The 25,207-nt window shown below is 41.3% G+C and overlaps 1 protein-coding gene across 10 annotated transcripts in view; it reads left to right on the top strand.

The window, feature by feature from the left end:
* Window positions 1-22,302, top strand: part of LOC115206443 (kin of IRRE-like protein 3) — a 210,138-nt gene extending 187,836 nt beyond the window's left edge. For 2 of the 10 annotated variants that reach the window (XM_029773456.1, XM_029773455.1), the window contains exons 7-16: window positions 616-764; window positions 932-1,059; window positions 1,673-1,799; window positions 8,693-8,793; window positions 9,747-9,945; window positions 12,164-12,271; window positions 12,586-12,669; window positions 14,548-14,663; window positions 15,351-15,437; window positions 17,849-22,302. In XM_029773456.1, the coding sequence (XP_029629316.1) occupies window positions 616-764; window positions 932-1,059; window positions 1,673-1,799; window positions 8,693-8,793; window positions 9,747-9,945; window positions 12,164-12,271; window positions 12,586-12,669; window positions 14,548-14,663; window positions 15,351-15,437; window positions 17,849-18,319 (1,570 nt within the window). In that variant the 3' untranslated portion in view covers window positions 18,320-22,302. Of the gene's footprint in view, window positions 1-615; window positions 765-931; window positions 1,060-1,672; window positions 1,800-8,692; window positions 8,794-9,746; window positions 9,958-12,163; window positions 12,272-12,585; window positions 12,670-14,547; window positions 14,664-15,350; window positions 15,438-17,848 lie in introns of all 10 variants that reach the window. The other 8 variants (XM_029773454.1, XM_029773452.1, XR_003880797.1 and 5 more) reach the window with 7 other exon arrangements.
* Window positions 22,303-25,207: the final 2,905 nt, after the last annotated feature.

Here is a 25,207-nt window from a genome sequence, read left to right as displayed (position 1 = left end):
AGGTGGGACTCTACCGTACAGTACAAGTCAGCTGGCATCTTCAGGAGGGACTCTACCTATTTGTCATTTTGTGATTAGTTTGTCTAAGCCACTCTGCGCTCTGTTCTGCTCCACTCGTCGTAATGAAGAACGTGCTGTCTGCTTCCCCAGTCACTGAGACGCTTGTGACATCACAGCATGAATGGCTGCCACATAAACATGCTGAAGCCAGCAGATAACCTGCACAGGAATTATTTATTCAGAGAACAATGTGACATTGACAGGGAGGGAGAGAAACTGTCTTAATGTTTTATCCCACCCTCTTCTCACCTCATCCTCCTCCCATCCTTCAGACAAATGCCATCCTCCTTCGCTGATGACCGGAACTGAAACGTTATAAATCAGAAGCAATCCATTCTTCATACTGGTCTGGTGCTAGTTCAAATGGTCTTTCTACTGCAAGTGTTCTGTGCCCTCAGCAGAGTATTTCCTGACCACCATTAACCAGGCGACCATAGGTCAATATTAAGGTCAAAGCAAGTTGCAAATAACAGTTTCTTATCAGATCACCCCTCTCATGCAAGGTCTCCTCTCTCTCGCTCTCTCTCTCTCTCTGCGTATTGCCCTTTACTACAGGTGGGCCAAAGGAGGCAACGTGATCAAGGAGGTCTCTGAGGACACTTATGAGGTCATTGTGGACCACTCCTTCTTCACTGAGCCGGTCTCCTGTGAGGTCACCAATCCTCTGGGCAGCACCAACATAAGCCGCAACGTCGACGTCTACTGTGAGTGCTACTAATGTGTTGCTCTTTCTGTGATGATGTCCAGCCAACGTTATGCATCCTATTTAGATTATAGACATTCTGTATCTGGCCGTTAATAGAGTATTCTGTTGTGCTGCTGGTGGTGTATTGATTAGATGCTGACTGGGTGGCTCTCTGTGTTCTGGCAGTTGGTCCACGCATGGCTGCAGAGCCCCAGTCCTTACAGGTGGATCTGGGGTCTGATGCTGTGTTCAACTGTGCCTGGACGGGAAACCCCTCCCTCACAATCGTCTGGATGAAGAGGGGCTCTGGAGTGGTATGTATTCCCATATTCAATGTCTTTCATCATTTATTGTATATGTTTTGACTAGGTGCAATACACTATAGATTGGAACAATCAGGTTAGCCAATACTTTCCATATCATTTAATTTATAGTGATATATTTTCCACAACCACCCTCATATCATGCTGGCCACAGCAGTAACTTCATTAACTATTCTATTTGAAAACCTAAAATATCTAACACTATAGGTAATTCAGGATTCATGTGACCAAGCAGTGCCCTTTGAGCTTAAATCAGTTTTTTTCAAAGTCTCATTAATCAAAAATTCCAGAGGCAGCTAGCGGTTCGGGCTCGTTAGTGCCCCTGCTCCCTGAATCCTGACTGGAGATGTGTTGAGGTGAGCATAGGGGCATGCAATTGATCTGCCAGTCAGGCTCATTCCTCAACTCCGTATACGTCAACCATCAGAGCCTGGAGATCAAAACCGCCCCTCTCTCATATGAGCCTGGTCCCAAATTGGATTTTAATAATAGAAGAGAGGTGGCCTTTAAGTCGTTAAGAGGAGCACGGGCTGCTATGTGCTGCCTCAAATGTGAAGGTGACCTCTTGCTGCTAATTCAGTGACCCTTAACCTCTGTGTGGCAGGTACTAAGCAATGAGAACATCCTGACACTCAAGGCTGTGAGGCAGGAAGATGCTGGGAAATATGTGTGCCGTGCCGTGGTCCCGCGAGTCGGCGCCGGGGAGAAGGAGGTTTCTCTCACCGTCAACGGTAAGTGTCACGCAGGTCAGGAATGTTTTGGAAGGTTTGGGGGTCACATCTGCTAAGAAGAAAGTAATTTGTCACTGGTTTACACACAAAAACACATCTTTACCCCAAGGACTCTCCAACAATACAGTGAAAGGAGAAAGTTTGCTATTGGGCCTCAGAGTGTCCAGGTCTTTAAGCTCTGAATAAATCTTTGTGGTGAGGCTATCTCTGTATTTACAATAGAAGAAGGGTTCAAATTCAACTCTGCAGACATCTCTGCTACAGTGTAGTAGACTACAGCAGAGAGATTCACAGCATTATTGAAACTGCAAGCGTAGTAACAGATGCGATAAAATTAATTTCCTTTACACTTTATTTTCCATTATGTTTCATCAGTCCTTATTAAAAAAGACACAGGGATGGATGGATAAATATAGCTAGCACATCCAGGATGTAGCCTTATGTTCCTTAAGACAGGAAATGTGCTTTAATGCAGATTAGATTCTGAAGGAGTTAAGGAGAGGGAGGTTGGCGTTTTCAGGCAGTGACTGACTAATGAATGTCGGGGAATGGAATGGTGGGAGACCTGGCAACTCTCAGACAAATGACTTCATTAACACCGCTTGGTATTCACAGAGTGCGCATTAGCGTTGCAGCAGCCTTCAGTGGCAGAATTGACACGTTCTTTAAAGGACTTTTTCTCACCACGTCCGTTTGCATGGGGTGATAGATAGAAGAAAGGATGTTGAGATGAATGTTTAGCTGAGGTATTGTCCTCAACAATTTATTGGATATCTTGAACGCAAACGTACAATGTCTGTCGTTAGCGGCGTTGTTGCTAGATTGGGAGTGAATATACATCAAGTACCAAACATTACTTATTTTCAAACTTGTACAGTAGCTGTGCATAAAAGAGAATGGCATGCAAATGACTCCTTCGGCATTGGATTGCAACCACTAGTGTGTGCTGTGAGACCCTTTCCTATCCATCGCCTAGTTCTGTTCAAGATCAGAGCTCCACTATTATGGAGCAAAGTCATTCCTAATTAACATCTTAACAGTTTTGTTTCATCCCAGCATCCTTTTTACTGTCTGAACTAGTAAACAAAATCTCTGTTCAGGTTTATTTTCCATTTCATGTGTTCTTTCTTTTATGTACAACTATCTATGGGAATTGCATTACCGTAAATTCCGGACTATAAGCCGCAACTTTTTTCCCAGGCTTTGAACCTCGCGGCTTAAACAATGACGCGAGGTTCAAAGATTATTGGATTTTTCCCGCTTTCAATTTCTTTTCTCCAAAAAAACACATTCTGTGACGTGCTCAGTTTTTTGGCGTGAAGCTTTCATTAGACCAATGAAATTAACCTCTACGGGCTACGGGGGCAGTATTGAGAATTTTGGAAAAAATATGTGCCCATTTTTAACTGCCACCTACACCAACTCAGAAGCTAGGATATGCATATTATTACCAGATTTGGATAGAAAACACTCTGAATTTTCTAAAACAGTTTGAATGGTGTCTGTAAGTATAACAAAACTCATATTGCAGGCAAAAACCTGTGAAAAATAGATTAAAAAAAATGAGAATTTTGTGACTGTACTATTTAGTGTCATTGTTTTATAGATACCACAGTGAGAAAGGATTCAGTTCGCAACTCCTACTGCTTCCACTAGATGTCAACGATCTTTAGAAAGTTGTTGGAAGCATCTGTCATGAATACAGACCGAATTAGAATGCTTACAAGTTGACATGTCATCACTTCATTTTTTGCGCCTGCGCATGAATCTGAGAAGTGTCTTTGTCATAATCGTTTATTCTAGACACTTGATAGGTTGTGTGAAAATATTACTGATGTTTACTGATGTTTCACGTTAAAAATGGACCAAAAAATTAATGCTAAACAACGTTTGACATGTTTGAACAAACATAAATAGATTATTTACTAGGTTTTTTTTAGCTTTTCGGCGTGACTTTACACTGCCCACCTCATTTTGTGGGAGCCTACTGAACGCTAACTATTTGGACATAAATTATGAACTTTGTCAAAAGAAACCACATTTGTTCTGGACCTGGGATCGCTGGCAGCGCCTTCTGATGGAGATAATCAAAGGTAAGGGGATATTTAGAATGTTATTATCGATATTAGATGATGCTAATGCTAACGGTATAGCTTAGCTTAGCTTATAGCTTAGCTTATGTTGTTAGCATAGTACCCAGTTTATAGCAAAATGTGATTTCCCAGTAAAGTTATTTTGAGATCTGGCCATTCGGTAGCAATTACGAGATGATAATATATTATTCTTTGAATGACAATATTATAATTTACCAATGTTTTCGAATAGTAATTCCGTGATTTGTAATGCTGGATTCACTGGGAGCATTCGAGCCGAAAAAAATTCTGAATTTCACCGCGACTGTAAATGCTGTTTTTGGATATAAATATGAACTTGATGGAACTAAAAATGCATGTATTGTCAAACATAATGTCCTATGAGTGTCATCTGATGCAGATTGTCAAAGGTAAGTGCATAATTCTAGCTAGTTTTCTGTCTGTTGATGCCCTTCTTTGAATTGGCTAAACATTACACGCAGCTATTGTCAATGTACTCTCCTCACATAACCTAACTTTATGCATTCTCCGTAAAGCCTCTGAAAATCGGACAGCGTGGTTAGATTTAGGAGATATATCTTTCAAATGGAGGAAAATAGTTGATTATTTGATTATTTGAAATGATTACTCTTGCAGTTTTGAATTCCCCGCCATGGTCACATGACAATGAATCCCAATACCGGGATAAGATCCTGCCCCCTGGCCTCAACAGGTTTTAAGGTCAAACAACTTTTTTGTTTACTGTTTAGATTAAATCGAGCGCTCTCAAACTTCCCATCATTCTGATTACGGTAGTCATTTTGTCACCCTCATCATGGCAAAGACACGGAGAAATGCATATGATGCAGCTTTCAAGTTGAAGGCGATTGATCTGGCTGTTGGAAAAGGAAATAGAGCTGCTGCACGGGAGCTTGGTCTTAATGAGTCGATGATAAGACGTTGGAAACAGCAGCGTGAGGAATTGACTCAGTGCAAAAAGACAACTAAAGCTTACTGCAAATGTTTTATTTTTTGTTACAAGCCGTGTTTCGTTAAAGCCTGTGTAAAGTTAATTTGTTTCAATGTACCGGTAGGCACCTGCGGTTTATAGACATGTGCGGCTTATTTATGTTCAAAATAAAAACATTTTTTAAATTCAGTGGGTGCGGCTTATATTCAGGTGCGCTTAATAATCCGGAAATTACGGTACTTCTGTATACAACACTATATATGATAACAGAACTCATAGGACACTCATCGTGAAAAATAACGAAGCGGAAAACGTTTACTTGGTCTCTATAGACTTCAGTCAAGTGTTACCCACTTCTTTATCGGTCTTTGACTTCTCTTTTATTTTGTTATGTTCTCCTGTTCTTCTGCCTCTTTTGCCTCATGGCCTGAATCTGTCTCAGACATTAAAAAGCCACATCATTTTTTAACTTTTGAATAATTTAAATCCACGCTTTCTGAAAACCACAGAAGGGGTCCTCAGACAAAATGTTCACATTTCTACCCTACCAAGTCCTCTCAGTGAATCCGATTGTCAAGCCGACAAAGTACAAACAGAGTCTTTGAAGTTGCAGCACGTGGAAAGGACTCTCCGACGGTTTGCTGCTTGATTGTTTTAAGTTGTCGTCTTTATGGCAGATGAAGCTTCATCCTCCTAACCCTCATCAACCTTCAGTCTTTGACATCCAATAGGATCCATTTGGTTCTGACAGTGAGAGAAAGTCATGAATGATGACCGTGCATTTTGGGAGACTGCCTTGATTATGTGTCAGAAAGACTGAGGAATACTCAAGAGTATATGCTCAGTGTGGGGGAATGTGTGTGTATGTGTTTGATGTTTTGCTATTTGCTTCCCGTCGCTTATGCCTGGATAATTTTACCGAAATAATTAAAATCCATGTGTTTAGAATTTGTCAATATGTTCTTTCCTCCATTTCATGTCAACGACTCCCACTGTGCAGCAACACAGACAAGAGAATCCTCTCCTTCCCTGGGGACTGGTGTAATTTAATTATAATCAAACAGCTCGCAGGGGAGGCAGTTTATGTTGAAGTCACTAATGGATACATATTGCTCACCCTAGTTTAACATCCTCACACAGTCAGTCTGAGCTTCAATATTTGTTTGAGTGAAGTTATTGTGTTGTGCTTGTTCTTTTGATCGTATGTTCAATGCATCCTGATACATTGTACGCACACAGGGAAAACAATGAGTAGGTATATGTGTGAATATATGCATGAGATTGGTAGCGTGCATGTGTTTTTGTCTCTATCAAAGAACATATATATTATATATTATATTTGAATGAGTGTTGGTTCATAGAGGTATGAGTCCGTCCATATTTCCACGTCTGTCTGTCTGTCTGTCTGTCTGTCTGTCTGTCTGTCTGTCTGTCTGTCTGTCTGTCTGTCTGTCTGTCTGTCTGTCTGTCTGTCTGTCTGTCTGTCTGTCTGTCTGTCTGTCTGTCTGTCTGTCTGTCTGTCTGTCTGTCTGTCTGTCTGTCTGTCTGTCTGTCTGTCTGTCTGTCTGTCTGTCTGTCTGTCTGTCTGTCTGTCTGTCTGGAGATGAGATGAGATGAGATGAGATGAGATGAGATGAGATGAGATGAGATGAGATGAGATGAGATGAGATGAGATGAGATGAGATGAGATGAGATGAGATGAGATGAGATGAGATGAGATGAGATGAGATGAGATGAGATGAGATGAGATGAGATGAGATGAGATGAGATGAGATGAGATGAGATGAGATGAGATGAGATGAGATGAGATGAGATGAGATGAGATGAGCAGCCCAGGGAGAGGGAGCACATTAACACATTAATGGAGAAAGTGGCCCGATGAGCCTTCTAGTCTCCCACAGGGCATCTTGTTGTTGAAGTTTTTTTTTTTCTCCCAGATATAGTCTTTATATGCTCAATAAATTAGCATTTAATTCCTTCTCCAAGTGCCAAGACAGACATTTAAAAAAACAGATCAAATGAATAATTCAGTAGAGAAATGCCATTCAAATGGATGTGACACAGTAACACAGCTCTGAGGTGCTTTGAAATGAGCTGTTGCAAGGAAGCACAAAATGACATCTTTTCAAAGCTCAGACTATACTTCCAACTCTGGAAGTGGAAATGCAAGGCTTGGTCTCGACAAGGTGATGAACAAACGATAACAAAGATTCAGATTGTGAGACGGCACACTCCATAGCCTCCCCGCCTCTCTAAACAAGCATCTCCTACCGTATCGACTGTGTCCACTGACAGTTGGAGTAGTGTAGTTGTGCTACTCACACCATCCACCAACTCCCTCTCTCTCTGATCACACAGTCTGTGCACACACACACACACACACACACACACCTCCCTATCCTCTGGAGGAGCCACCACACCCCAGTTGTCTGAGGCAGGGAGATAAAACCATCTAATTATATTCCTCATTTGCAGCCCTGATCCACAGAGCAGATTCTCCTGAGTCACCAGTACTCGCCTTGTTCAACCCGGGAGGAATAGATCTGAGTGTGTTTACCACAGGAACCCATTCCAGCCACACACACTCCCACGCACACACATTCTTATGCATGCAACCACACTGACAAATCCGCACAGGTCCACACAGACCGGACCCCCCATGCCAGTCCACCATAGGCTACTAAGACAGTGGTGTTGGGGCATAGTGCTCAATGCAGTGCTGTTATTTTGCAGCAATCATTCCACAGCGGCAGCAAACTAGCTCCCAGTCTCCTGCATGCAGTAGCATACCAAGACACCATCTGCCAGAATCTCATTAAAATGCTAATTTATTTTAATAAGAAACAGGTAATAAACTGCAATTATGTATCGGCAGAGAGAACGGAAACGGGTTGGAGGGGAGTTGGTAGGAAGCTCACCTTCTTACTAATCAAGTTGTTTCCCCACTACTCTATACTTAAACCTCTTAAATCACTAGAAATTGTTTTTTCAATGTTTTTAATGGCTGTTTAAGATGATAGACTGCTTCCTCTGTTGTCGTGAGGGAGGACTGGAGGTTATCCGATTGATGGCATCGCTGCGGGTCAAAGTGCAAGACTCTGGAGAGCTAAATTGATGTGCAGAGACACAGGGAGGAGTGGAATCTCTCCGCAATGACATTTCTCCCATCATGATTACGCCCATATAAATGCCTCTCCACTCGCCACCATGACCCTTATCTTAGTGGGAGAAATCAAGGGCACCATAAATCAACTTTTCAGAATGAAGGCTGGGCCCACATGGATGCCCTTCATACAGCCCTAACATGCCCTTGGTGATATTGTGGAGGTTAGATGAGATGTTCCTATCAAACCACAATTCAATCCTCAGTGCCGGAAGTCCAAAATTGCCGTTTACTGCCGGCATTCCGAGTCGGTTGGAAATTGGAAGTAGGGTTTTCTGTGAGAAAGAATGCTGTTCGGGGTATACCGCTTAACTGACTGCGGCACAACTTGATTGAATCAGTATTACATGGCATTTTTTAACCATTATTTAACTAGGCAAGTCAGTTGAGAACAAATTCTTATTTACAATGATGGCCTACCCCAGCCAAATCCTAACCGAATGACGCTGGGCCAATTGTGCGCCACACTATGGGACTCCCAATAATGGCATGTTGTGATACAGCCTGGAATTGAACCAGGGTCTGTAGTGACACCTCTAGCCCTGAAATGCAGTGCCTTAGACTGCTGTGCCACTCAGGACCATGAACCCAAAGGAATCTGTAAGTGGTTGATTTTGGTAATGTGTGGGTTTGTGATTGGCCTTCATGGTACAGTGTTGATATGTTCTCCTTTGTGCCCTCTCCACAGGCCCACCCACCATCTCCAGTACCCAGACACATCAGGCTCTCCACGGGGAGAAGGGAGAGATCAAGTGCTTCATCCGGAGCACTCCACCTCCAGACCGCATTGTGAGTATCACCAACACCACTTCCTTCAAAATGTATCTCTTCTACTTATCTCTACTGGCCACAGCATTGCATGGTATATGGGTTGCATTATGGCCATGGTGCCCTGACAGCATGCCTCTTGCGTTATTAGCATTTGATTACACCATCTAAGAACACATGCAATACAAGTGACAAGTTGTATTCATACAACAATAAACGGTTAGAATACTATTATATTCATTAAACTGATATCTTTCTCAAAACAAATCAAATTCAAATCAAATTTTATTGGTCACATACACATGATTGGCAGATGCTATTGCGGGTGTAGCGATAAGCACAAGCATTTCACTACACCCGCAATAACATCTGCTAATCACGTGTATGTGACCAATAAAATTTTATTTGAATTTGATTTGAGAAAGATAGCAGTTTAATGAATATAACAGTATTCTAACCATTTATTGTTGTATGAATAAGAAGGCATGAAGCATGGCAAGCTTAGACCCTTAATTTCTCATTTAATGCATGCTGATGCTCTGTTAGCACAGATCCCATTAAGATTTATGGCCCTTAGATAAACAGCTTACTCTCAGAGCCCTCTCTTCTTCCATTAACTGTGTGTGTGTGTGCATGTGTGTGTGTGCGTGTGTGCGTGTGTGTACACATGTGAGTTTACATGTGAGTGTGTATGTTTTTGCATAATTGCAATATACTAATTAGTGTTTTGTGTATTGATGATGGCCATCAATTTTCTGCATAATTAATATGATGTTGATTTGATGGGAGGGTCTAAAGAGGCATATTTATCCAGGATAAATGTGAAAGTAATTTTGCCTTCATGCTTATGAATATGATTTAACAACCAGAATAGTGCTTGCAATTTATCCTCTTTGTCTGCAATCAATTGTTGTCAATTAGAACAGTACAGGGAAGTCCTCCCCCCTCATGTTTAACTTGTGATTCCCTTACAGGCCTGGTCATGGAAGGAGACAGTGCTGGAGTCAGGGACGTCTGGCCGTTACACAGTGGAGACGGTCAGCACCGAGGAAGGGGTCATCTCTACTCTGACCATGAGTAACATCGTCCCTGCAGACTTCCAGACCATCTACAACTGCACAGCCTGGAACAGCTTTGGTTCTGACACGGAGATCATCCGCCTCAAGGAACAAGGTGGGAGCCAAGGTTCGACAGGTTCCACCTCTACTTTAACACTGTGATGGCCGTGGTTCTAGTGTAGTGTAGAGACAAATAGAGTAGTGATATGTTGTGGTGTGTGTGTGTGTGTGTGTGTGTGTGTGTGTGTGTGTGTGTGTGTGTGTGTGTGTGTGTGTGTAAACGAACATGAGAGTATGAACGTCAATGGATTTGATGGGTTTACAACTGTTCAACCAACCATTATCACAAATCACAATGAAACCTGCACTATTCAGTGTTTAGGCGTTGACAACACCCATCTCGTTTGTGTGGGACATTTTTGTTGTGTCTGGTTTATCAGCACTTCACATTATTTCGCTTTAGGACAATAGGATGACCCAGACTGTTGAAATTATCTAGTTAAGATAAGGTACAACTCAAGTGCGGTTAGTAAAAGCCTTTAATTGTCTGGCTGGGTTTCATAGCTGGACGTGTTGCTCTGTCTTTTCAATGGTGAAGATTTGTTTGTATTCACTCTCCATAAATGATCATGTATCGCTGGCTTATTTGACAGGGACATTGATTAATGAAGGCATTAAATAGACGTTAATGCTGGGGTTAAGCCACTCTGTTCTGTTGCATTTGTATAAAGTGCAGGGAGGTAATTCATGTAGGTGGGTTGGAATCAGGCCACTCATATACACTTTAAATGGACTCTTCAAGATCTTTGCAATGAAGCCCTTTATCTACTGTACTTACCCAGAGTCAGATGAACTCGTACATACCATTTTAATGTCTCTGTCCAGTATGAAGGAAGTATGAAGCAAGCCAATGCTAACTACTGTAGCGTCAGTGAAATGACTGAACGTCTACAGGAGCATGCTAGCTGTTCCCATAGATTTCCAGTTAATGGCAATTTAGTATTTGCGCTACTTCCTTCAAACTGCATGCAGAGACAAAGATGATATCCACAAGTTAATCTGACTCTGGGGAACAAGATAAAGGGCTTCATTGCCAAAATCTCAAAGTATCCCTTAAAGGATTAGGCTGATTCAACTCACAGCCCTGTTGCTATTTAACAACTCAATAAAAAAAACACTCAGCCACTTGATGAATTAAATGTGAATGGAAGGAATCAGCACTGTAATAATAAATACACCATATATACAAAAGTATGTGGACACCCTTTCAAAATTGTGGATTTGGCTTAATTAACTGGTTTCCATGGCTGAGCAGCCACACACAAGCCTAAGATTACCATGCACAATGCCAAGCGTCGGCTGGAGTGGTGTAAAGCTCACCGCCATTGGACTCTGGAGCAGTGGAAACGCGTTCTCTGGAGTGAATCCCGCCTCACCATCTGGCAGTCCGACGGACAAATCTTGGTTTGGAATAATGGTCTGGAGCTGTTTTTCATGATCCGGGCTAGGCCCCTTACTTCAAGTGAAGGGAAATCTAAACGCTACAGCATGTGCTTCCAACTTTGTGGCAACAGTTTAGAGAAGGCCCTTTCCTGTTTCAGCATGATAAAGCCCCCGTGCACAAAGTGAGGTCCATAAAGAAATGGATTGTCGAGATCGGTGTGGAAGAACTTGACTGGCCTGCACAGAGCCCTGACCTAAACTCCATCGAACATCTTTGAGATGAATTGGAATGCCGCATGCGAGCCAGACCTAATCGCTCAAGATCAGTGCCTGACCTCACTCATGCTCTTGTGGCTGAATGGAAGCAAATCCCCGCAGAAATGTTCCAACATCTAGTGAAAAACAGCAAAAGGGGGACCAAATCCATATTAATCCCCATGATTTTGGAATGAGATGTTTGATGAGCGGGTGTCCACATACTTTTGGTCATGTAGTGTATGTTAAAATGTATTTCAACATACATATACATATATATATATATATATATATATTTTAACATACATATATATATATATATATATATATATATATATATATATATATATATATATATATATATATATATATATATATATATATATATATATATATATATATAGATATTTCTTATGTTAGCCACCAAAACATTTGGGGAAATATTTATGATTAATATGTTATGGAGATGTGTGTATTTGTAAAACTAAGTAACGTCTTTATTATTTTACAATGGAATTGTTTGAACTTTGGTCCTCATTTTACATGTTTGTATTTATGTATACTTTATATTTGTGTAGTGTACTGATTGCATTTGCAATGTGTTATTGTAGAAGGGAATGTTTTGTCTTCCACAGAGTCTCTCCCGGTGGCGGTCATCATCGGGGTGGCAGTCGGGGCCTTAGTGGCTTTCATCGTCCTCATGGGAACCATCGGAGCTTTCTGTTGTACCCGCTCTCAGAGAAGTACGTATCACTGTACCTGTGTCACCCAATGCATGCCAAAGCTAAATGAGGCATGGTCCTCAGCAAGAGATAGACAGGGTGTGAGGGCTCATGCCTCATAATTGAGCAGTATAACTTACCACACTATTAATTGCTGGCTACAGTTACTTCCATCCTTTCTCATATTCAAATCAAAACTCCATCCCCAACAGTGCCTCAGGTTAGAAACAGTCAGCCATTGCGCTTTGCTAAAATTGTGTTGCTGCGTGCGAGGGACCTTTTACCTGTGTGGGACCTTTTACTTGCGTTCAGCATGTTGTTGTTGTATACCACAGAGGAAGCGCACCTGGTTATGCCCTCACTACCCGTCTCCATCTGTGCTCACCAGAGAGAGCTTGCAAGCAAAATTAAGACAGAAAGTAAGACTTTGTTATACGACAGTATGAACTGCATTGTCCTAAATGAGCCACCGTCAGGCCAGTTTCAGATGTGCTTACAGTTGAAGTCAGAAGTTTACATACACCTTAGCCAAATTTGCCTAATCAGTTTTTCACAATTCCTGACATTTAATCCTATTTTCAAATTCCCTGTATTAGGTCAGTTGGGATCAACACTTTATTTTAAGAATGTGAAAATGTCAGAATAATAGTAGAGAGAATTTTTTATTTCAGCTTTTATTTATTTCATCACATTCCCAGTGGGTCAGAAGTTTACATGATACCAAATACTAATTGAGTGTATAGTCTTTAAATTGTTTTAACTTGGGTCAAACGTTTCAGGTAGCCTTCCACAAGCTTCCAACAATAAGTTGGGTGAATTTTGGCCCATTCCTCCTGACAGAGCTGGTGTAACTGAGTCAGGTTTGTAGGATCCTTGCTCTCACACGCCTTTTCAGTTGGATTTTCTGTAAGATTGAGGTCAGGGCTTTGTGATGGCCACTCCAATACCTTGACTTTGTTGTCCTTTTGCCACAACTTGGAAAATATGCTTGGGGTCATTGTCCATTTGGAAGACCAATTTGCGACCAAGCTTGAACTTCCTGTCTGATGTCTTGAGATGTTGCTTCTTTTTTGCCATCTTTTTTGCCATCTTTTTTGTAAAGTGCACCAGTCCCTCCTGCAGCAAAGCACCCCCACAACATGATGCTGCCACCCTCATGCTTCACGGTTGGGATGGTGTTCTTCGGCTTGCAAGCTTCCCCCTTTTTCCCGCAAACATAACGATGGTCATTATGGCCAAACAGTTCTACTTTTGTTTCATCAGACCAGAGGACATTTCTCCAAAAAGTATGATCTTTGTCCCCATGTGCAGTTGCAAACCGTAGTCTGGCTTTTTTATGGCGGTTTTGGAGCAGTGGTTTCTTCCTTGCTGAGTGGCCTTTCAGGTTATGTTTATATAGGACTCGTTTTACTGTGGATATAGATACATTTGTACCTGTTTCATCCAGCATCTTCACAAGGTCCTTTGCTGTTGTTCTGGGATTGATTTGCACTTTTTGCACCAAAGTACGTTCATCTCTAGGAAACAGAACGCGTCTCCTTCCTGAGCGGTGTGACGGCTGCGTGGTCCCATGGTGTTTGTGGAGATGAATGTGGTACCTTCAGGCGTTTGGAAAATGCTCCCAAGGATGAACCAGACTGAACCAGAATTTCTTTCTGAGTTCTTGGCTGATTTCGTTTGATTTTCCCATGATGTCAAGCAAAGAGGCACTGAGTTTGAAGGTAGGCCTTGAAATACATCCACAGGTACACCTCGAATTGACTCAAATTATGTCAATTAGCCTATCAGAAGCGTCTAAAGCCATGCCATAATTTTCTGGAATTTTCCAAGCTGTTTAAAAGCACAGTCAACTTAGTGTATGTACACTTCTGACCCACTGGAATTGTGATACAGTGAATTACAAGTTAAATAATCTGTCTGTAAACAATTGTTGGAAAAATGACTTGTGTCATGCACAAAGTATATGTCCAAAGTAGACTTGCCAAAACTAGAGTTTCTTCACAAGAAATTTGTGGAGTGGTTGAAAAAATTGTTTTAATGACACCAACCTAAGTGTATGTAAACTTCCGATTTCAACTGTTATGTACCGTACGCAGAAAATAATCTTATCTTGACAACAAAACAAAATAAACTGCATCTCTTGCTCTGTATTGATGGGGAAAGTGACTCTACTCTCAAAAGCCATGTCAAGGGAATTTGAAGTCCAGTGTATTGAAGATATTGGGGGAAGTGCAATGTCTTTGTGAATATTGTGTGTCTTAGCATCTTGAGCTGTAATTTACTGTTGTTTCCATCAGATATAAAAGGGGTGGTGTCGGCCAAGAACGACATCCGAGTAGAGATTGTCCACAAAGACCACAACGCGGCCCGGGAAAACGAGGAGCACACCGCCATGAAGCAACTGATGGTGAGTGTGAGTGTCCTGCCACCATTTCCACCTGTACCCAATGTAAAAACAACAGAAAACTCTATCCCTTCCAGCCCTCTTCATACTCACAGATAATGAATGCTAATTATCTCTAGGATAGGATTAATAGCACTGTTCTAGGGCACAAAAGAAACCTGCTGAATAATGGAACAGGACTGAGGTGTGTAGATGTATACACTGTGATCAAGGCACTGTGTTGGCCTATATTTAGAGAACAGGCCCACGTTCTTTCTCCCTGTGAGGGAAAACGCCGCTGTAAGGCGTAGCTATTGAGATGTTGAAACTCGTATGGGGTCGCAGGCAGTTTTAATTATGCCCTCTCTATGCCTATTAAAAAACCCTGCCTCATTTTTGGGAATTACATAAGAACTTTGAAATGGCAAAGGGGCAGGACTATGGTTTTAGCAAGGGGCCTTTGATAATATTATGCTCTGTAACACTTCACGGGAGTTCATGTGTCTGCATGTGATACCTTATATATCGGCATTTCTCTAATGAGATTCATGGATACATTATTTATAGTTACTTGCCCCGACTGAAGTCGAAATGTTATTACAGAATTTTTCAGAAGGGAAATTCCTGTATTCTGACTGTTTTGATAACGTCAAAGAGACCAAAGAAGCTGCGAGCTCAACACTTCTTTTCATATTTCCGTGCCTTGCCTATGTGCAGGTAGAACGTGGGGAGTTCCAGCAGGAGTCAGTGCTGAAGCAGCTAGAGGTGCTGCAAGAGGATGAGAAAGAGTACCAGCATATCAAGGTAGGTCCAGGAGTATGGAGGATGGAGGGAGGACAGAAGGAGGTAGAGAAGGAGAAAGAGGGGAGGATGCAGGAAAGTGGGATCAGACTGATCTTCAACTCAGGACCTTTTTTCCAACCACCTTGGCTTTGGAGAGGATAAGACCAGGAGTCAAATGTATCCAATTAAGGTTTAATTTGATTAATTAGGTGGTCAACAAAGGTGGTGTACAGTATATGGAATCAGGATGCGTCTGGCTCTGGAGGTTCAAAGTGGAGGAGCCATGCTGTAGAATGCAGACACTACCAGCTACCAATGACTTAGAAAGCAAACCATACTAAAAGTACAAAGTACGTACTGTATGTGTATAGCAATATTACGTTTGTAAACTTCACCAGATAGAGAATCATGTGATGCATTGTAATATTCATTAGTCACACTTCGGCAAAGCAGAATCAGTGTTACACTTTTGTAATGAGAGTTCACCATTTCTGCAATCAAATCACTTAAAAAGTGGAAACAAATTTCCAGAGCCATTATATTCAACCAAAACCAATAATGTATCATTCAGTGTGATGATTGCCTTCCTCATATTTTCACTGTAATGAAAGAGCTCTTAATGTGACAAAGATTAAGAGGAAGGTTAGTGTGCTAGAATTTCAGTATGCTCAATCAACAATACTTGTTATGCCAGAGAAGCCCCATTACTGCTGCTTTAGATACAGTTTGGAGGACTTGGTGAGTCTGTGCCTCGGAAGGGAGATGCTTTTAATTTGCCAACACTCTGACAAAATATATATTACTGTAAGTTAATAGCACTATAACAAACTCAATATCCAGCGCACTATACCTGTCTGGACTTACTGCACAAGCTACGAATATTAAACAATGATCCCTCTGTATAATATAAAGGTGGATATCCTGTACTTTTCTATGTTCATAATGAGGAGAGCAGTAAGCCTATGAATAGAAAGGGATTCCCGCACTGCTTTTGTTCCAGATCCTTCTCAGATATGACACCAATTCTTGTTATTTCAACATAAACACTCTCACTTGGAGTGGTATATAAGGCAGTTGAGGATGCTATAGTTAAAACAGACAGGCAAAGAGTCAGTATGGGATGTTTTAACAAGAGGCCCCCTGGATCTCAGATATGCAAATTCCTCAATTAGACAAGCACTGTGCTAACAGCACCATTACCTCACTATTTATGCAGAGTTTAGCACATCTACAGTGTGGGAGATATGGCATTATACTTCTAAAGAAATAAATATTGAAATAAAAACCTCCTTCAAACAAGACGCACAGATAATATCATTAGACTATGGAACAAGCAACTCACTATGAACGATGGCCAATTCAAACTCAGCACACAGAACGCCAAAGCCAATCAGGAGCTGAAAACAAAATTGTGGTCATGTTTATTTATGCCGTTGTACATATGATTGTTTCCCCAGTACCCGAGAGTATTCATCTGGTGTTCTGTCTGTATACCTGTTTCCATTGGACTTGGCTCTTTTGATCCACACTGATGAGTCTGTGTATGGGAGGAGATCACTGTGGACCAGACACCAGATAAGGGAACACAAAGTCTGATAATGACGAGGATTCTTTTAGGTTGTCATAGTTGTGTCATTTGCCCATGATTAGAATGGCTCCTCTGGGATCCAGTATTGTTCTCGTTGGGCTTGACATTTACGTTCATTCTCACAGCCTTGTCCCGGCTGCTTCTTAGCAACAGTATTGTCAAGGCAGGAGCCAGGAGCTGTGTGACAACCTCAACCTCTGCACTGCAGCAATGGCGGCATTGTGCTCATTGGTCTTGACATTCATGTTCATTCTCACAGCCTTGTCACACCTGATTCTTAGCAACAGCAATCACCGAGGCAAGAGCCAGGAGCTGTGACAACAGCAACCTCGGCACGGCAGCCATGGCTCCACACAAGTCATTTATTTTGCACATATCAAATTCAAGACTGTTTTCACAAACCATTTTGGGCCCAATTAAAACTGGGGAATTAGTGACTGTGAATCATCTGTGAATTATCAAGGCTTGTTAATTAGCAAGTAACATGATTGTAGAGGTTTATGCAGAAGAAGACTAAATCATAATTTTAAGCTTTAGCTATAAAAAAATCCTTATTTATTTGCCAATTTGAATGGTACTTAAAACCAGTTTGACCTTGACACTGGTTAAGCTTTGAGAAGAATAAACACATACAAATAATGGGATGACTTAATTTTCTATGTTTCCCTCCAGAGATGTTCTGCTTTACAGACATTTTCCTTACTAAGAAAAGTAGTTTTTGTCCTCTATTGTGCATTGCCAACAAGGCATACCCAGTCGGGTCATTTTTCAAACTTGACAATGATAAAACTAATTAAAATGCTCTCCCCTCCTCTTCTCTCCTCTCCCATATTGCCTCTTTAAGGACCCCACCAACGGATACTACAGTGTCAACACCTTCAAGGAGCACCACTCCACCCCCACCATCACCGTGAAAGGTAACCAGACTACAGAGATGCGGAATCCCACCGCTGCCACCACCGGGGGCAAGCAGCGGGTACCCACGGGCATGTCCTTCACCAACATCTACTCCACCCTAGGTGCCGGGCCAAACCGTCTGTACGACTACAGCCAGCGCTTCGTGCTGGGCATGGGCAGCAGCTCCATCGAGCTGTGCGAGAGGGAGTTCCAGAGAGGATCACTCAGCGACTCCAGTTCCTTCATCGACACGCAGTGCGACAGCAGCGTCAGCAGCTACAGCAAGCAGGATGGCTACGTGCAATTCGACAAGGACAGCAAGGCCTCCGCCTCCTCCTCATCCCACTACTCCCAGTCCTCCTCCCAGAACTCAGACCTCACACGGCCCCTCCAGAAGCGCATGCAGACCCACGTCTGACCTGACCGTCAGAGAAGGCCTGCCTGTCCTGGGGCATCCAGCCATGGGTTGAGACTAAGGGAAACACAGCTTCCTGAGACAGAGAAGGGACCTACATTTCAAAGCACATGATGTGTTCGTGGGAAGCCTTGAAATAGGTGGCTTTAACTCACATTGAACTTGTTCAGACTTCTCTGTGTTCCAACCAGTGGATCAAGAAGCCTTGCATTCCCTCCACGTCTCATCCTAAGCTCATCAGAAACCACCTCCTGTTGCCCAGTTTTCCACTAACCCATAAACATACAGTAGCTGCGCCATAGAGAGGTATTTTGCCAACATGGACACAACTCAAGTGTGGAGGTGGTTGCTGCACTGATTTCAGTGGAAATAGGATCCCATATAAGACAGCAAAATAACCAAACACTGAGGCTGGGGGCTAGGAGTCTTGGTCTACAGCAAGTTCTCTTTCAAACAAAGTGAGACCACTCTCTTATGGGTGGCAAAAGTAACCCATCACTTGGTACGTGTAAGCCAATATTCTGCTGCTCTCTTGTTGTTCTAAGCACAACTGTGAATGTGTATTAATGGTCAAAGCTTTTCTTCTTTCTTATCCCCTCTCTCCCCCCAGCATCCGCTCACACACATTACATGTTAAGCTTGGCTGATTCAACTTCATCCCGTGTGTGGGTGGAGTAAAACTCTCCAAATTTGCCCAGACTTGCCAAACAATTAACCGACGCCAGACTTTTCCCCGGGCTCCCAGCTCTCAGAACTCTGTAGATAAGGAGGCCCGTGATCTCAACCGGAAAGTCTGGGTCGTCGTTTCACAGTTTGCCACTCTGAGATAAAGGAATAATATCAGTGTACATTATGCATCTTTATTCAGCATTCTTTATTTTTATTTGGCTGTTTGAGTTCACTTGTTTTGAGGTCTCGGAATATAGTTTTTCCCCTTTTTTATGTCTTGCCTTGAGTGGGACTATTTGAAATGCCCAGAGATATTTCAGGAGATAAACTTTTGCATTCAGAAGCTGAACGGGATATGCTCTAATTTAAAGAAGGGGATTGGTTACTCAGTCAACCTGTTGGCACCATGCCAGCTCAAATGGAGGAGAACATAGCTGCCTGACTATAATGTGTGCCCTAACCATGTAATGTGAAGTCTCTCATACTATATGCTTTAGATCATCAGCCATGTCCACAGGATAGGATGCTGCCTGCGGAACCAAATGTAAACACTGTGTACTGTAACAGAGCTTCTCATCATCATGTGGCTTTCCCAATACCATGTTAACACTGGAGCTCAGTCAATCCAGACTGTATACCTACTGTGATCTAGCTGCTCATCGATGGAAATGGATAGGAATATATTATGTACATTTTTATTTTTATTTCCTGTATTTTGTTCATTTGGCTGCTGTGAGACTACTGTATATACGCTGACTGTTTTAAGTGAGCGTATTGTTCATGCCAGATATGGAATTTCACTTTTTTCACCATTATCATTCTTGTCATTTTAGTCGAGAGATGAGGGAAAGACAAAAACAAACAACATCACTGATAAATACAAACTGGACTTGTAGGGTAGATCCACAATGCCTCGTCTCTGCTAGCTAGCCTGCTGTGGAAGGTGACATGGTCACATGAAACACAGGGCATGTCACGTACATTACAAGTACTTTAACACCAGACAAGACCAACCACGATAATGTTAATCCAGTACAGCACACTATATTGGATGAGTTAATCAATGTGGTTGTGTTGGTGATATTGACTAAAATATACAGTAAATCATTTTGCCACCACACTACATATCACCACACACCATACAGTCAGGCCTGCGCTACCATAAAGTACAAGACTTATGAGTCCTCCATTGTAGAGGTCTTAAGTAGGGTGGGGAAGAATTACAGTAATTCTCAAGGGCAGTTCTTGGAGTGTCAGTTAGTTACAGTATATTACTTGTCTGCAATTCAACCTCGCAATTATACAGTATCATAGGTTACATCATCAGTTAGCCTTCAAAAGCCTTTAAAAGATGTTTGCTTGTGGGTGGCTTCTAGTTCTGGACAGACAGGCCCTGCTTTCTAACATCAGTTTGATTATTATTAGATATAGCATCAGAGAAGGTTAAAATTTAGCCTAATGCCAGGAAAACAACATGCTCCAGTTTAACGGCAATACAGTAGACACCGAGTTGTAATGATGATGTCATTTCCTGTTTTTCAAATCTAAAACAGTCCTCTCGTATCATTATTTTTGCATGACTCTTCTTCTGCAGGAATACTTGGCCAATGGAATAGATAAATGTACTAACTAGTCCTTCACTTTTGTTGTCTTGCTGAAAATTGACAATCCTTTCTAAGAGTTAGACTGTACCTTCGACAAATGAGAAAGTTGTTGCTGTAAGCATTTTACATATGATTATATTCAAGGCATTTCAATGGGTTTTTCTACATGAGTGGTGGTGGTTTGACTCTAATTTTACAAATGGATTGGTGCCCATTGTACGGCTTAAACACAAAAAGGTCTGTGTCAATGCTGATAATTCAGCTTGGCTCTTAGAACACTGTATATAAATCTCCAATTCTCTCTGTATATAATTTTGCAGTTACTTATTTTCTCAGTCAGTTTTCAGTATATTAGGGCAAAACAAATCTCTATACCATCAATATTGTACAGACAGACAATCAATTTTCCGTTCCTTTTTTTTCTCTCAGCATTCATTGACATCTCCAACCAAGCTTGTCTTTGCAAACAAGTTGTTTGTGTGAGCAGTTTTTAATCTCTTTGTGGCAGTCTCTCTCACACAGTCACACGGTCAAAGCTGTTTGGCCCTTGGGTGTGGCACGGGAACTGTTCATGGGGTGAGATGGGAGCTAGAATGTCCCTATAGAAAAGAGACTCTCTTCCACTTGCTTCCCTTCCCAGATTCAGCCCTGTCTTACTGATGGGTTAGAATAGTACCAACTAACTGGAGCCGTAGTGCATCAACTCCAGACACACAACGTTCGTGAGGTTTTCTAACATCTGTCTTTGTGTGACCAGCAAACTGGATGGATTAATAAATTAAATGCTATTCTACCAACCCCCCACCGTCAACTTGCTACCGTGGGAGTCTGTATACAGTATCACCTGTGTCATGCTCATCACATATACTGCTGTGGGAATCAAAGCCCATGTGGGTACACATACACCAGTCTGTATGTTTGACCTGAGGAGGGGTGTTTGTTTGGCACCAGCTGGTGCTGTTTGCCATGTTTTAGAAATATGCCTTGGCCAAACAGATGAATAAATAAGCCCACAATGATAACACAGGGTTGCTGCCCTTCCCTGATAAAACACAACATCCATTTCCAGGGTCATCGAGCCAGGGAGGTAAATCCTCTATTTTTCAGTGGTGTTGAAGACCACTGTTTGGTCCACATTTTCCCCATCCCACAAGGCTGTTTCTGGGGTAGAGGGGAGAGGGGGGCGCTACTGTAGTCTCAGATTGGTGGATAGTTCTCTTTGTAATGATTTCTGTGACATGTGGCTATATTGCATCAGTGACTTGTGCCCCGCAGAACATTTTGCTTGGTCTGAGTTAAATAGTAGAAAAAAATGTATGAAGAAATATATCATGCCAAACACTGACACTGTCATAATGTAGCTCTGCCTGAAAATGGTGGTTTACAGACACTAGTATATGCTACAACGTCCTCCATTTTCTTTTCTACCAATCAATATCTTGATAGTCTGCTACAAAAAGATATTGACATGGAAGTTTTAAAAGTCAATATAAATAGTGAATCCTCAACGTATATACTGTAATTTAAAGAGAAAGTGTACTGGGTAAACCACTATTTTCACGCAGTGGCCCTCTGTATTTAAAACAAATTTTAAAAAAGACGAAAAAATGTATTTTACCCGTACTGGTCTGTGAATCTATGATGCTTTTGCTCTGTATATTTGGGGAAAAAAATTATAATAATTGTCTGAACGTGTCTTGATTTCACCTTCAAGAGTGCTTGTTTGTTTGTCATTGAGAGAAGCGTGAGTGTTTATCTATGAGTCAGATGTGTGAATGCCAGGGTTGGTTAGGCTACTTTCTAAATGTAATATTTTACAGTTACTAGTTACCTGTCCAAAATTGTAATCAGTAACATAACTTTTGGATTGCCCAAACTCAGTAACGTAATCTGATTACATACAGTTGCTTTTAGATTACCTTCTCCTTAAGAGGCATTAGAAGAAGTCAACAGTGTATGTTACCAATTGAACGACATCTACTGCAGGATAATCAATGTTAAAGTTTACAAAGCTGGCCAAATATGGATGTTAAATTTGACTATATGGTTTGGTTATGTAGGCTTCCTCTAACCCATCGCTTTCTATTACATATAATAATACGATTACATTATATCTTTAAATTAAAAAACAAAGTCTATTAGAATTCCAGTCATTACAATAAATGTTATATCCCTTGATCTTCAAGAATAGGACTTGGGAATATGGAAGTATAGATTAGCCAAATTGTTTTACCTCAGCATAACCCTAAATCTAAGGAGTAGCCAGCCCTACTGATTGATGGGCTGATTGATTCGAGTTTAAAAATAAATGCTGCGCTCATGGAATGGCATGCTTTGAGCACTACTGAAAAGTGCTATTTACATGGGAAAAATGAATGCCATATGCTGCATTTGCTATAGGCCTATTGTTTACCTTTTTGTTGGGGACATGTTGATATCTTGATAATATGCAGCTGTTTAAAGGGCAAATCCACAGATGAAACAATAACAAAACGGAGGCCCCGCCTCTGTTTTAGTAGATAGCTGAGGGATGGGCCTGGAGAAACGTAACCACTCTCAGGTCATAGAACAGAGCTATGGATGCAAGGACTGACCATCCATGATATCAAAATGATTGTTTTAACCATGTTATGAGGCTATACAGTGTGTTTACATTTACAAAGTTTACAAACATTGGAGAAAAACAAGCTTATATGTTGGGTTATCGTGGAATGTGACAGTTGAACTAAGCTCATGAGGCATTTATAAGTTATATTCTTCAAGAATCAATGGATAAACAGTACCAGTTAAAAGTTTGCATACACCTACTCATTCAAGGATGTTTCTTTATTTTTACTATTTTCTACATTATAGAATAATAGTGATGACATAAACTATGAAATAACACATGGAATCATGTAAACAAAAAAAGTGTTAAACAAATCAAAATATATTTTATATTAGAGATTCTTCAAAGTAGCCACCCTTTGCATTGATGACAGCTTTGCACACTCTTGGCATTCTCTAAACCAGCTTCATGAGGTTAAAAGTTCATTTGTGTAATTTCTTTCCTTCTTAATGCGTTCGAGCCTATCAGTTGTGTTGTGACAAGGTAGGGGTGGTATACAGATGATAGCCCTATTTGGTAAAAGACCAAGTCCATATTATGGCAAGAACAGCTCAAATAAGAAAAGAGAAATGACAGTCCATCATTACTTTAAGACATGAAGGTCAGTCAATCTGGAAAATGTGTTGTCACAAAAACCACCAAGCGCTATGATGAAACTGGCTCTCATGAGGACCGCCATGGGAAAGGAAGACCGAGAGTTACCTCTGGTGCAGAGGATAAGTTCATTAGAGTTACCAACCTCAGAAATTGCAGCCCAAATAAATGCTTCACAGAGTTAAAGTATCAGACACATATCAACATCAACTGTTCAGAGGAGACCGCGTGAAATCAGGCCTTCATGGTCGAATTTCTGCAAAGAAACGACCACTAATAATAAGAAGAGACTTGTTTGGACCAAGAAACACAAGCAATGGACATTAGACCGGTGGAAATCATTCCTTTGGACTGATGATTCCAAATGTGAGATTTCCTTTGGACTGATGATTCAAAATGAGAGATTTCAAGGCACACTTGAATTCTAAATTCAAGTGTGCCTTGAATTCACACATTCTGCAGTGATAAGCCATCCCATCTGGTTTGCTCTTAGTGGGACTATCATTTGTTTTTCAACAGGACAATGACCCAACACATCTCCAGGCTGTGTAAGGGCTATCTGACCAAGAAGGAGAGTGATGGAGTGCTGCATCAGATGACCTGGCCTCCGCATTCACCCGACCTCAACCCATTTGAAATGGTTTGGGATGTGTTGGACCGCAGAGTGAAGGAAGAGCAGCCAACAAGTGCTCAGCAGTACTGAAACTCCTTCAGTACTGTTGGAAAAGCATTCCAGGAGAAGTTGGTTGAGAGAATGCCAAGAGTGTGCAAGGTTGTCAGCAAGGCAAAGGGTGGCTACTTTGAAGAATATAGAATATTGTCACGTCCACTCCCGCTCCTCCTCTCTGTTGCTCATTGTCGCCAGTTTACTCATTATTACGCACACCTGTCACCATAGTTATGCACACCTGCGCCTCATGAGACTCACCTGGACTCTATGACCTACCTGATTACCTCCCCTATATCTGTCACTCCACTTGGTTCTTTCCTCAGGCGTTATTGTCTCTGTTTATGTGTTTCATGTCTGTACGCTATTCTTGTTTTGTTCCATGTTCATTTATTTATTAAATTCACTCTCTGTACTTGCTTCCCGATTATTAGCATACACATTACAAATATGTACATTTTGATTTGTTTAACACTTTTTTGGTTACTACATGTGTTATTTCATAGTTTTGATGTCTTCACTATTAGTCTACATTTTAGAAAATATTCAAAATAAAGAAAAAACATTGAATGAGTAGGTGTGTCCAAACTTTTGACTAGTATTGTATATAAAATGTACATATCCAAAAATGGATGTAGCAACTACAGATTGCCCCTTTAAGTCTATCAAAAGTGTGCGAGTTTGAGCATGTGTCTATTAGGCCTATGGTTTAATTTTTTTATCAGCATGAATTAGATTGAGCAATAAAA

Source organism: Salmo trutta, chromosome 13, assembly GCF_901001165.1.
Source record: "Salmo trutta chromosome 13, fSalTru1.1, whole genome shotgun sequence".
Taxonomy (NCBI): Eukaryota; Metazoa; Chordata; class Actinopteri; order Salmoniformes; family Salmonidae; genus Salmo; species Salmo trutta.
This window is presented reverse-complemented; position numbering and strand designations above follow the sequence as displayed.